General features: G+C 37.0%; 1 protein-coding gene across 2 annotated transcripts in view; it reads left to right on the top strand.

Annotated features, from left to right (window-relative positions):
* The window catches only part of UBQLN1 (ubiquilin 1), a 37,591-nt gene that overhangs the window by 21,088 nt on the left and 4,036 nt on the right, over window positions 1-12,467 (top strand). Inside the window, exons 4-9 of one of the 2 annotated variants that reach the window (XM_037035687.1) lie at window positions 1,929-2,191; window positions 2,668-2,826; window positions 2,992-3,226; window positions 7,975-8,117; window positions 10,949-11,032; window positions 12,244-12,359. In XM_037035687.1, the coding sequence (XP_036891582.1) occupies window positions 1,929-2,191; window positions 2,668-2,826; window positions 2,992-3,226; window positions 7,975-8,117; window positions 10,949-11,032; window positions 12,244-12,359 (1,000 nt within the window). The remainder of the gene's footprint in view (window positions 1-1,928; window positions 2,192-2,667; window positions 2,827-2,991; window positions 3,227-7,974; window positions 8,118-10,948; window positions 11,033-12,243; window positions 12,360-12,467) is intronic. The other variant, XM_037035688.1, reaches the window with a different exon arrangement.

Below are 12,467 nucleotides of genomic sequence, written 5' to 3'. Positions count from 1 at the left end.
CACCCCACACCAAATCTGTTGAGTCATAACCTTTGTCTCTTCTACCCCATGCAGTTATTGCTACCTTCTTGATGTGTATCCTCAACTTCAAACAAACAAACAAACAAACTGTAATGGTTATTCTGGGTCATTTCCACACCCTTGTTATTACAATAAGAATATTGTAAGTGACTATTCTACTTTGTCTCTTGTCTACCTCTCCATCTAGGCTACCCTGTGGTAATAGATAACCCCAGAATCAGTGGTTTATTACCAGAAAGCTTAATTTCTTGGTCTGGAGCTTTCCTTCAGGCTTTTCACTGGTCAGTGAGGCCCCATCTGCAGTCCTCAGGGGCTTAAGCTCACAGAATTCTGCCATGTTGTAGCTGCACTTCTTGAAACATGGCAGAAGACAGAGCTAGAGAGTCTCAACCTGCACCTTTTATGCTTTGGCTAGATGTGACACCCATCATTTCTTGCAGTCCTTGGCCGTCTAGTCACGTGGGCCTGCCCAACTGCAAAACATATGAAAGGCTGCGTGTGAAATGTTTAGTGAGCACTGCTATGTGCCATGTTTGTTGTGCCTAGTATTAAATCTTCTCCCAATGTTCTCCACTTCTTCTTGCCAACTTAATTCATTCTCCAAACTCATTAAGTGCCATCTTATGGGAAAGCAGTCATCTCACTTAGGCAGATATTCTCATAATATCCTGTGACTATCTCTGTTGAAGTACTTATTCTGCATTTGTTTTTCTTGTTAGTCTTTCCCACTAGAGTGAGTTCTAAGGGTAGTTCATGTGTCTCTTTTGTCACCTTTTTCCCAACCTGTAGCATAGTCCCTGATATATATGAAAAGTGCTCAGTAAGTGAGGAATGAATGCATTTGGTTGGTTGTGTAATTTTTACTGTTAACATGTTGCGATAAGCACTCATCCTCTTCAGTCTGTTGTTTCTCTGTGATTTCGTTCCATTGTGTGTCCTGGCCTTTTCTTTCCTTGATTGGCAGCGGCTTTGCTCTATCCAGAGTTTATAGGTGAATTGCTAAACTTAAATTAGCTTTCTGCAAAGAATTGTTAGAAGTGTAATCCAGTACAATTTTTCATTTCTTCCTTTAGCTGGCATATTTTAGCGTGTTTCTCTGAGATGAGCCAATTTTCCAATTCCACATGGGTGTCCAGTAGTTCAGTTCTGATATTGCCTACCTGAAGTTAGTGTTAGATCCTGCAGGTTAAAGGCCTCAGTCCCCAAGACTGCTCTGATTTCACGTAACAGCCCAAGTCCCAGACCACCTCTACTTCTGACCAGGTTTGGTCATTTGCTGGAATGGCTCACGAAACTCAGGAAGACACTTTACTTATGTTTACCACTTTGTTACGAAGGACACAGGTCAGAATTAGAGAAGTGGAAAAGAAGCACAGGGCAAGGTATAGGGGTTGAGGTAGCATACGGAGCTTCTGTGTCCTCTCTGGGCATGTCATCGTAATAGCATCTAGATGTCTTCACCCACTGGAGGCTGTGATCTCTAACTCTCATTGCTCAAGAGTTTTTACAGAGCTCAAGGTCTGGCCCCTTCTCCTCTTCTTGAGGTTGATGGTAGTAAGAATTTTTCAGCTTCATTATAATCTTTAGGAACCAATGTTGAACAATACATTTGGTCCATGGCTGACCAAAATGTCCGTTATGTGGCATGTGACAATATATTTTTGTATTTGAAATACATATTTGATGCTTTTATTACTTAAACCTAAATCAGAGTGAATATATTTTTGGCTAATTTCAATTATATAAGTTAAACATGTATTTATGAAAATAATTAGAATTCTATTTTTGCTTTAAAGTGGATTGTTAACTCCGTTAATATTTTTGCATCTTCATTTTTTAGCACAGTCTTGTTAATAGTAAAATTTCTGACTTTTTTTTATGTGTCCTGTTTTTCTTTTTCCTGTTAGGTGGCCTTGGAGGACTGGCAGGTCTGAGTAGCTTGGGTATGAATAGTGCCAACTTCTCTGAACTACAAAGCCAGATGCAGCGGCAACTTATGTCCAATCCTGAGATGATGGTCCAGATCATGGAGAATCCCTTTGTCCAAAGCATGCTTTCAAATCCTGATCTGATGAGGCAGTTAATAATGGCCAATCCACAAATGCAGCAGTTGATACAGAGAAATCCAGAAATTAGTCATATGCTGAATAATCCGGATATTATGAGACAAGTATGTGGAATGTTCTTTTAGTCCATTTAACTAGAATATATTTACTTTATCATTTTTTTATTCCTAAAGAGCTTGTCCTATAAGTATGGCTAAGCTAAAAAAGGAAAGCCTAATATTTGTTCAGTAAAACTCAACAATGCACTAATTTAGACTCTTTGAACTTGGAATTTTCTGCCTCTTTGAACTTGGAATTTTCTGCTGTTTTAAAGGTCTTTGTAAAGTTATTTTTCAGATTTCAGAAACAGAGTCCAGTTCAGGAGATGGGCATTCACTTAAAACAGAGTGCTTCTTTCTTTAATTATTTGAATGTTAGCTTGCTTTTTGAGGCAAAATCCAAGAGGAATTATTTAAAATAATTTTGTGACTGAAATAAGAGTGATAATTTATAGAATTAAAGAACTTCATAAAATTAGAGAGTATCTGAAGTAATTCATGTGTGTTTTGGTGTTGTTTTTTTTTAATGCAAATTTTCTTAGACATTAGAACTTGCCAGGAATCCAGCAATGATGCAGGAAATGATGAGAAACCAGGACCGAGCTTTGAGTAACCTGGAAAGCATTCCAGGGGGATACAATGCATTACGGCGCATGTACACGGATATTCAGGAACCAATGCTGAATGCTGCACAAGAACAGGTAATAATACTGGCTCTGAGGCTCAGGCTAAGGGGGTAGCCCCTGTTTTAACAAAATTATGTTGTGTGATAAGCCTTTATGTGGGGAATGTGATTTTCATTAAAAAGTTTCATATCTGTTATCTAAAACAAACTTATTCTTTATGATTTTTGTCTTTTATTACAGTTTGGTGGTAATCCATTTGCTTCCTTAGTGAGCAGTACATCCTCAGGTGAAGGTAGTCAGCCTTCGCGTACAGAAAATAGAGATCCGTTACCCAACCCATGGGCTCCACCGGCTCCCCAGAGTCCGTCAGTTTCCAGTAGCACCACCAATGCTGCGGGGGGCACTGGTGGCAGTACTCCCAGCAGCACTGCTGGTCAGAGTTCTACTGCACCAAGTTTGGGGCCTGGAGTGGGAGGTATGTTCATAGTAACACACTTCTTTGTTGTCCTCACTTGTTTGAATAATGAAAACTTCTTAATGCTGTTATTCTTTGTGCTTTTATTGGTATATGACAAGTAGCTTTTATGAATTACCTTTTCCTGTTGTAAGTTTTTTTTTAATTAAAAAAATATTTTTGATTAAGTTTTTTAAAATTTATTTCAGAGAAGGGGGAAGGGTGGGAGAATGAGAGGGAGAGAAACATGGATGTGAGAGAGAAACATCAGTCAGTTGCCTCTTACACATGTCTGACCAGGGACCAAACCCACAACCCAGGCATGTGCCCTGACCGGACTCAAACCCAAGACCTGACTGGAATCAAATGCAGAACCTTTTTGGTATACAGGAACACACTATAACCAACTGAGCCAGTCGGCCAGGGCTACAATAAACTTGTCTAACCAACAAAAATTTAGTTCTGTGACTTTATTGAGATTTTTTAAAATTTAACAAATTGATACTCTATTTAAAGCAGGTGTCAGGAAACTTCCTGTAAAGGACCTCTTTGCAGGTCAAGAGGCAAAATCAAGAATACTACAGTACATTGGGGGACAAAACAAGTTTTTGCATGTTTTTTAATGATGGGATTGGAAATATAATTGTGTATAGTATTTTTTCATACATATTTACATGTGTTTGGAATGAAATTTTTTTTTTTTTAGGGAATGATGTTTTTGCTTACTTGACATTCACACAATTCCCTGTTGTCAAAATCAGTTGGCCCTGGCTGGTGTAGCTCAGTGGATTGAGCGCGGGCCTGCCAACCAGAGGATCGCGGTTCGATTCCCAGCCAGGGCACATGCCTGGGTTGCAGGCTGGTTCCCTGCAGGCCAACTCCCAGCAAGGGGACACATGAAAGGCAACCATACATTGATATTTCTCTCCCTCTCTCCTTCCTCTCTGAAGATAAATAAATAAAATCTTTAAAAAAAAAAAATCAGTTGCAGCTCTGACTGGTGTAGCTCAGTTGGTTGAGCATTGGTCTGCAAAGCGAAAGTCACTCATTCAATTTTTGGTCAGGGCTCATACCTGGGCTACAGGTTTAGTCTCCAATAGGAGTGCCTACGAGAGGCAACATATCAAATGTTTTGCACATGGATGTTTCTCTACCTCTTTTTCTCCCTCTTTCCCCCTCTGTAAAAATGAATAAATGCAATCTTGTAAAAAAATCAATTGCAAATGTTCATCAATTAATGGTTATATATACTGTATTTTGCCATGTGTAACATGCTGCTGCGTTTTTGTGCACATTATACACAGGATTATTATAGCCATGGTATGTAATCATTATACTCATGTATAATGCACGTCCTATTTTCCCCTCAAAAATTTGGTCATAAAGTATGTGTTATACATGGTAAAATATGGGTAATGTGATTTTCCTTATTTTATTCAAATACAGTTGTTTGGTATGGCAGAGGATTGGTTTTAGGACTCTGGATACCAAAATCTATAGATGCTCAAGTCCCTGATATGAAATGGTGTATTATTTGCATAGTAATGCTCTTTATCACTTGGTTGTATTTTTTCTGGAGCTTTGATGTGTTATTTCATTTGGGCCATATTTCTTTGTTTTGGTGTACTTGTTACATTGTAAGGGCCGGAGCCTTAGGTGTTTACTGGGCAGGGTAAGCTGCGTTGTGATGCTGTATGTGGGTAAGGGTCTGAGAGGGAACAATGCCACTTGCTCAGCTTTCTGCCACCTTTCAGTCACTTCCTCTACTACCCCCAAGCATATTGGGTCCTTCTGGTGTTGATTCCCAGGTGGGTGGTTTTGTGGTTGTTTTTGTGTACGTTCTAGGACCTTGTGGATCTCTGCAAAGAACTCTCCTGTAAGGCTGGGAGTTTCTAATACCGCCTCAGTTCCCACAGGTGTTTTCAGCCAGAGGTTTTCAGGCTTTGTTTTTCTGCACTGGAACCCTGAGTTACTTGGCCTGTCTTGCTCCCCAGTTGTTCCTCCTGGTTCATCCCCACACAAATTGGGACCAGCTGTTCTGCCAGCCACTGCCTCCCCAAGAGTCCTCTCCATCCCACTGCCCGTCTCCACCCCTCCTACCAGTCTGGATGAATGTTTCTATCTTTAACTCCTTGGTTTGGGACTTATATACAGTTTGATTTTCTAGCACTTCTGGTTATTTTTTAAAAATTTGTTGTTGTCCTTTTGATTGTGTGAGGAGGCAAAGTATATCTACTTATGCCTCCATGTTGACTGGGAGTCGGTGCATATATTCTTTTTAATTAATGTTTTGGGACATATGCATGTATTACCTGAAATGGAATTGCTGGGTCATAAGACAGTTCTATTGTTAATTTTTTTTAGGAACCTTCATCCTGTTTTTTATAGTGGCTACACCAGTCTACATTCCCATCAACGGTGTACAAGTGTTCCGTTTTCTGCACCTCCTCATCAACACTTTTTGTTTGTGGTATCTCATTGTGATTTTAGTTGTTGTTTCTCTGATGATTAGTGACCTTGAACATCTTTTCATATGTCTGTGTTGGTATCTGTGTGTCCTCCTTGGAGAAGTTTGTCTTCAGGTTCTCTGCCCATTTGTCAATTGGATTTTCTTTTGGTGTTGCATTGTATGAGATTTGTATAAATTTAGGATATCATCCCTTTATGGGATGTGTCATTGTCTTTTCATTTTATTGGTGGTGTTCTTTGCTGTTCAGAAAGTATTTAGTTTGATTTAGTGCCATATGTTTACTTTTTCTTTTCTTTCCCTTGCCTGAGGAGATACATCAGAAAAAGTAATTGCTTAGAGAAATGTCAGATTTTACTGCCTGTGTTTTCATGTAGGAGTTTTATTTAAGTCTTAATCCATTTTGAGTTTATTCTTTTGTATGGTATAAGAAGGTGGTGGTTTCATTTTTTTGGCATGTATCTGTCCAATTTTTCCAAGACCATTTATTGGATAGACTGTCTTTACCCTGTTGTATGTTTTTGCCTCCTTTGTTAAATATTAATTGACCATATAGATGCGGGTTTATTTCTGGGCTCTGTATTCTGTTCCATTGTTCTATAAGTCTGTTTTTATGCCAGTAGTATGGTGTTTTAATTACTCTAGCTTTGTAGTATGTTTTGATAACAGGTAGTATGATACCTCCAAATTTGTTGTTTTTTTCCTCAAAATTGCTGTGGCTTGTTCAGGGTCTTTTGTGGTTTCATATACATTTTGGATTATTTGTTCTTGTTCTGTGAAATACAGCTTTGGTATTATGGTAGGGATTGCATTGAAAAATACTTGTTTTTTAACCATTTAAAAAATGTAAAAATTATTTTTAGCTCCTGGGCTATACAGAAACAGGTTACGGGTCATATTTGTCCTGCAAGGTATGTTTGTCACCCTTTCTGAAAATATTCTTAGACTCCAGGATGTGGAAGAAAACTAAATTACAATAACATGAGAAAAATAGGAAAAACAAAATTATCTTAAAAAACCCAGCAGAATTATGGAAGCACTGGAGATCTTGCTTCCATGTGTGTTGCCAGTTTGTCTCACGTAAACTTATAAAAACCAAATAGTAGCAGAATCTGGAAAGACAAATGGGAAGAGTCAAATGTTTTATGTCTGATAAAGCAACAATGGATAGAATGAGAACATAAAAGTGAAAAAGTTAATGAGTTAATAAGTACACATGAATTTGAGAATATATTTGAGTTTATCTAGTCAGCAAGTAAAAATCTGGATGTATATTGAACAAATTATTTAATTTTCAAAAAAAGTTGATTTCACATAAATTTAGCTGTAGTGCTCAGTAAAACAAAAACAAGAAAAACTAGAGAATAGTAGTAATAAGCAGTTTACACATTATCTAATTTAACTGTCACAACCAGGCTATGAAATAAAGACTATTTACCTCATTTTACAGATGGAAAAATTTCTCCAAAATTATATAGTTAGGTTAGATTTGAAACCAGGTATGTAATATGGCTCCAGACACTACTCTTAGTCACTGTGCCGTCTGGTCTCTGAAATGTTAAATGTATCTGTCATTTTATCAATGAGTGCCAGTATGCAAAGAAAATGGGATGGAGGCCTTCATTTATTTATTTATTTTTTTAGTGAAAAGCCTTTTTTATTTATAAGTGCTCAATGTGATTCTAATTTAGTGATCCTGGAGGAAAAGTTGGCTCAGCCTTACTCAATTTATGGAATTTTTCAGTAGTAATTTGGATCATACCCAGTTTTTGCTTAAATGGACTATAGAACTTAACTGTTCCATTAGATGTGATTTTACTGTGACTACAACCAGAATGTTTAAAGTCCATTAGCCCTCTTTTACTGGTATATGTTGGACATGTAGTTTTGGATCTTAGTTTTAAAATTCTTTTAAAGATTTTGTTTATTTATTTTTAGAGAAAGGGGAAGGGAAGGAGAAAGAGAAGGAGAGAAACATCAATGTGTGATTGCCTCCCACTCACACCTCTCACCTCCACCACCCCCCACCCTCAACCCCCACACTGGGGACCTGGCCTACAACCCAGGCATGTGCCCTGACTGAGAATCGAACTAGTTACCCTTTACTTCGCAGTCCAGTGTTTAATCCACTGAAGTACACGAGCCAGAGCTAAAATTCTGTATTAGTTAAATTGATAAATAATATATGTACTCACTAGCAGTTGCTAAAATTATGCACAGTGTATAGATGGCTTTAAAACCTTCGCTTTTATGTACGTATGTTGTCCTTGATACAATGCTGTTGTTTTTTTTTAACTTTCAGCTAGTATGTTCAACACACCAGGAATGCAGAGCTTATTGCAACAAATAACTGAAAACCCACAACTTATGCAAAACATGTTGTCTGCCCCCTACATGAGAAGCATGATGCAGTCACTAAGCCAGAACCCTGACCTTGCTGCACAGGTGAGTTTGTAATTGAATTTGAAAAGGACTGTGCAGTGTGAATTGAAATAGCCTAATCAAATAATTGTGATTTTGGTGTATTTTATGTTGTGTGCTGTGTTAACATACACCTGAAAAGTAGGTAACCTGCATCTCTACTTTCTGTACAGTTACTTTCTTGCAGCCTCAGGTCTGTCATTCACTGGGTAGAAGTGCAGTACACATTTACTTTGTGTGTACATAATGGTGATTTAGGAGATGAATACAAAAGTTTTGGATTGCTTTCTCTTTCGAAGATAGATTTCTTTTGTGAAATGTAAGTCTTGAAAGTGATTAAGAACAGTATTAATACACTTGAAATACTTTTATTTATTAGATCATACAGATTCTGAGTAATGGTCATGTTCAAATGGCTGTTACAAAGAAGCCTGAAATTGCTATTAAAGGCAGAGAGAGATGTGTGGGAGCAATGTTCTCAATTTTTGCATTATGGATCCCCATCACCACCAAATTTGAATTTATTCATTTATCTTTATTTATTCATTTATCTAACTTGTTACTAAAGAAACCATTATGAGAAAAATTAGTGGGTCTCCACCCTAGCTGAATGATAAGGATCACTTTGGCAGTTTCCCATCCTGAGAGATTTTGATATAACTGCATTGCATCTTTCTGTTTTCTTTAAACCCCCAAGTTCCCTAGATTATTCGGATGTACCCCTAGGTTGAGAACCATTGGTCTTGGAAAACCTTGCAGAATGTGAGACAAGCCTTGATCACATATAGTTTATAATTGCTATTTTTAAAGAATGGTTTCTGTACAGTGTTATGAATTTGAAATAGTTTACTTTATAGTTTATTTCCATTTCTAAAACCTCAAACACTTTTTAAAGATAATCACTTTCTTCATTATGTCAAATGAAATGGTTTTTATTTCCTAAAGTCTGCAACATTAATTGTTTCAAGTATATAGCATATATCTTTGAGCTATAGTCGTTAGCAGTAACATCTGTCCTCTTAAAATTCGTGGAATTGGAAATAGAGAACAAGTTTTTTTATTTTTCCTCTTACTCCTTTCCCTCTTTACTTCTTTCCTCCTTCCCTCCTGAGAACAAGTTTTTAGGTTAATTTTTATATATACTTAATTTTGTATATTGTAGGGACATTTTATTGTTTTATTCACATGCAGATTATTACACTGACTATATTAGTATTAAATGCTGCATTTACTGTTACTGCACTTTTGTTTAAAATAAATGTCGAATTATATATGTAAAGTGATCTTATTTGTGTCTTTAAATGTATATTTGACTAATAGTTAATGTTGAATGTGCAATCTTGCTTTAAAATTTGACTTTAACCAAGCACATTCCCAGCCATTTTAACTAACAGTTCTACATCTGTGAAGTGACTCGAGGACTTTGCTGTATTCTACTTTACTTTAAAGCAAAATGTTGACAAACGAGGCTAAATATGACTGTCTTTTATTATAGACAATTTAGAAACATTTACAATGTACTGTGGTACATTGAGCAGTTATGAGCAGTTTAAAGTTTGTAGTTCTCTATTCTGATTCTGATTTTTAGACATCAACAGGTAAGTTAGAAATATCCAGTGACATGCTTTTTTAAATAACCTGAATTCTGCACTATGTGATAACTTCATTAATGTGTTCGTAATAAAAAGTTTTGACTGGAGCCAGTAAAGAAGCAGGTTTGTTGATCTCAAGTAGGTATTATTTTATTAACTGTGAACTTATCGGTCACCTTGAAATAAATACTGTGTATAAAACATTATTTGACTTTTGCTTTAGATACTTCTAAAAAAAATTAAGTTATCCATGTTGCAAAAGATTAGCTAAAGGAGAGAGAGGGGAATTCTCTGTCCTTCCAATATTTACATACAATTACTCTTATATATGGTTAACCACTTAGGACAAAGATCATTTCCCCCCAACTTTGGGCCAGTAAATAGGCTATCAGTAAATCATTCTTCGTTGACTTTTCACTCTGTGGGAAAACTGATACAAAATTTGTCTTTTTCAAAGCTATGGGAATTTACTAGTTTCTGGTTATGCTGAGTGTGTGTTGTAATTTTATTTTCAGGTGTCCAGCGTCATGTTGATACTGACCTTGACTTTTTAATTCTAATACCTATTTGATGGTTCGGGAGCATGACACTTTTCTCATCTCTGGTGATAGTGAGGTGCAATCCAAAGGCTAATGTTGGTGTTCTTAAATGGTTTTACATCTTTCTGATCTTAAAAGTATTTTAATGCTTCCCCAGAGATCTGTTGATGTAGTTCTAGGCTGATTTTTACCTAAGTGGTTGCTGCATTTCTCTGGCACGGTGGTTGCTGTTCTGTGGTGTTATTTTTCTGGACCTAATATTAGCTGCTTTGTAGTAGGCTCTTACAGTGATTCCAGGGCTGGGTCTTCTTTGTGCTTGCTACTTGTGTGTTGAGGTGTCTCAGCAAGCCAATTAGAGTTTCATGTGTTGTTTGTTCTGTTGGTGTAGCAGAAAATGTATCCCACGAATGCCGGTTACTCCCATTTTTCTTTCAAGGACAGCTATCTTTGCTCAAAAAGGAGCCTAAGAAAATGATTGCTTTTAATTTTTAGGGTATTGAATGTCATCATAATCACCATTCTCATTAACAGAGAGGATACCGTTTGTATTTTTTCTGGAGATCACTCTTGTGGACAGTATCTTCCCTTTCTCTTTTACTCATGTTCTACCTTCCTCCTTTTTAAATGCCAGGTTAGGCAGTTGGGGGAAGATAGACTATTAAGCAAGGTACATTACTTGTTTCAGATATTTCCAGTTAAAATTGTTTGAACACTTGCCCCATAGATGATGCTGAATAATCCCCTATTTGCTGGAAATCCTCAGCTTCAAGAACAAATGAGACAACAGCTCCCAACTTTCCTCCAACAAGTGAGTAAGAAAAGATGCTAGCTATCTTTGGTAATGATTTGCTTGAAAAAGTTTGATAAACCTTTTCCTTTGCTCTTTGGCTGATAGCAAAATGTAGAAAGGAGTCTGGTAATGCTATCAGTTCACAGAGAATTCAGCTTGATCTTAACTGAACCCCATTTCACTGCCGACCTTTTGTTTATGCTTATATTTCTTAAGCAAATTCTGAGGAGAGGACTGTTTTGTTTTTGCTTTTGAGGATTTAGGATTTTGAGTGCTTTCTTAATACCATAAACCATTTTCTTTCACTTTGGTAACTTTGAAGTACTTCATTACGTCTATGTCACGCATTCTGGTTTAACCTTGAGTAACAGGAAAGAGCTACCCTATCCTATTTTATAGGTTTGGGGTTTTTTTGTAATTTTTTAATTCCTTGAAATGAATAGAACACCTGTTTTTCAAGGGGGGTAAATCACATTTCCTCAGACTCAGAATTAGCAAGATTAAAATTGTCCGTGTTGTCATGTAAGGAAGATTTTAAGTACTTCAGCTTGCCATGGTATTTTAGTATTTAAAAAGATGAAGAAGTCAGTCTTGGTGTTTTGAAGTCAATCTCATTGGTGGTTCTAGGGCCTAAATGATTCTCAGCCTATAAACCATTATCCAAGATTTGTTAGTGCTTTTGATCTATTGTAATGGTGTACGCCCAGCTGTATTGGTTAGTGAGGTGGTGTGTATTGAAAGTAGTGAAGCTGAACTCAGGACATATGTATTAACCTCACATTTGGGACTGTTGTTCTACAGTTTAGTTTACTGGAGAAAAGTGTTATATCAGCAACAAATAACACTGGATCAGGAAGAATATGTGGCCTTCACCATATTACCGTGTCACATTAACTATGCATTTGGAGTCGTCTCTTAGAAATAATACTTTTATCTTCTGTTGGAGAGAGGGAACCAGATGTGGCTTCTAGAGGAACTCCTCATTGTCTTGAATTATGAAAAATGGCTTTCATGATGGATTTGGGAGGAGATCAAGTAGCAATATGCACACGAGGTTTGCTGTCAGAAAGGAGGTGCTCGTGTTTATTTTGGGAAAGGAATTTTGGATTATCATTGTTTAGCAGTAAAGTTTTTTATTTTCTGCAGAAACATAACAAAGAAAACATTTAATTTTACCTTCACTGATTTTAATTCCCCCATATCCACTGGTTTTTTTTTTTCTTCCTTAGATGCAGAATCCTGATACATTATCGGCAATGTCAAACCCTAGAGCGATGCAGGCCTTGTTGCAGATTCAGCAGGGTTTACAGACGTTAGCAACGGAAGCCCCCGGCCTCATCCCAGGGTAGGCTTATTTGAGGAAGATTATGAAAGTGCACAACAGTTAACTTTCTCTTTTGGAGAATTTAAAAATTTATTTACTTATTTATTTTTAGAGAGAGGGGAAGGCAGG

Source organism: Sturnira hondurensis, unplaced genomic scaffold (assembly GCF_014824575.4).
Source record: "Sturnira hondurensis isolate 20B ecotype Veracruz unplaced genomic scaffold, ASM1482457v3 Scaffold0022566, whole genome shotgun sequence".
NCBI classification, from domain to species: Eukaryota; Metazoa; Chordata; class Mammalia; order Chiroptera; family Phyllostomidae; genus Sturnira; species Sturnira hondurensis.
This window is presented reverse-complemented; position numbering and strand designations above follow the sequence as displayed.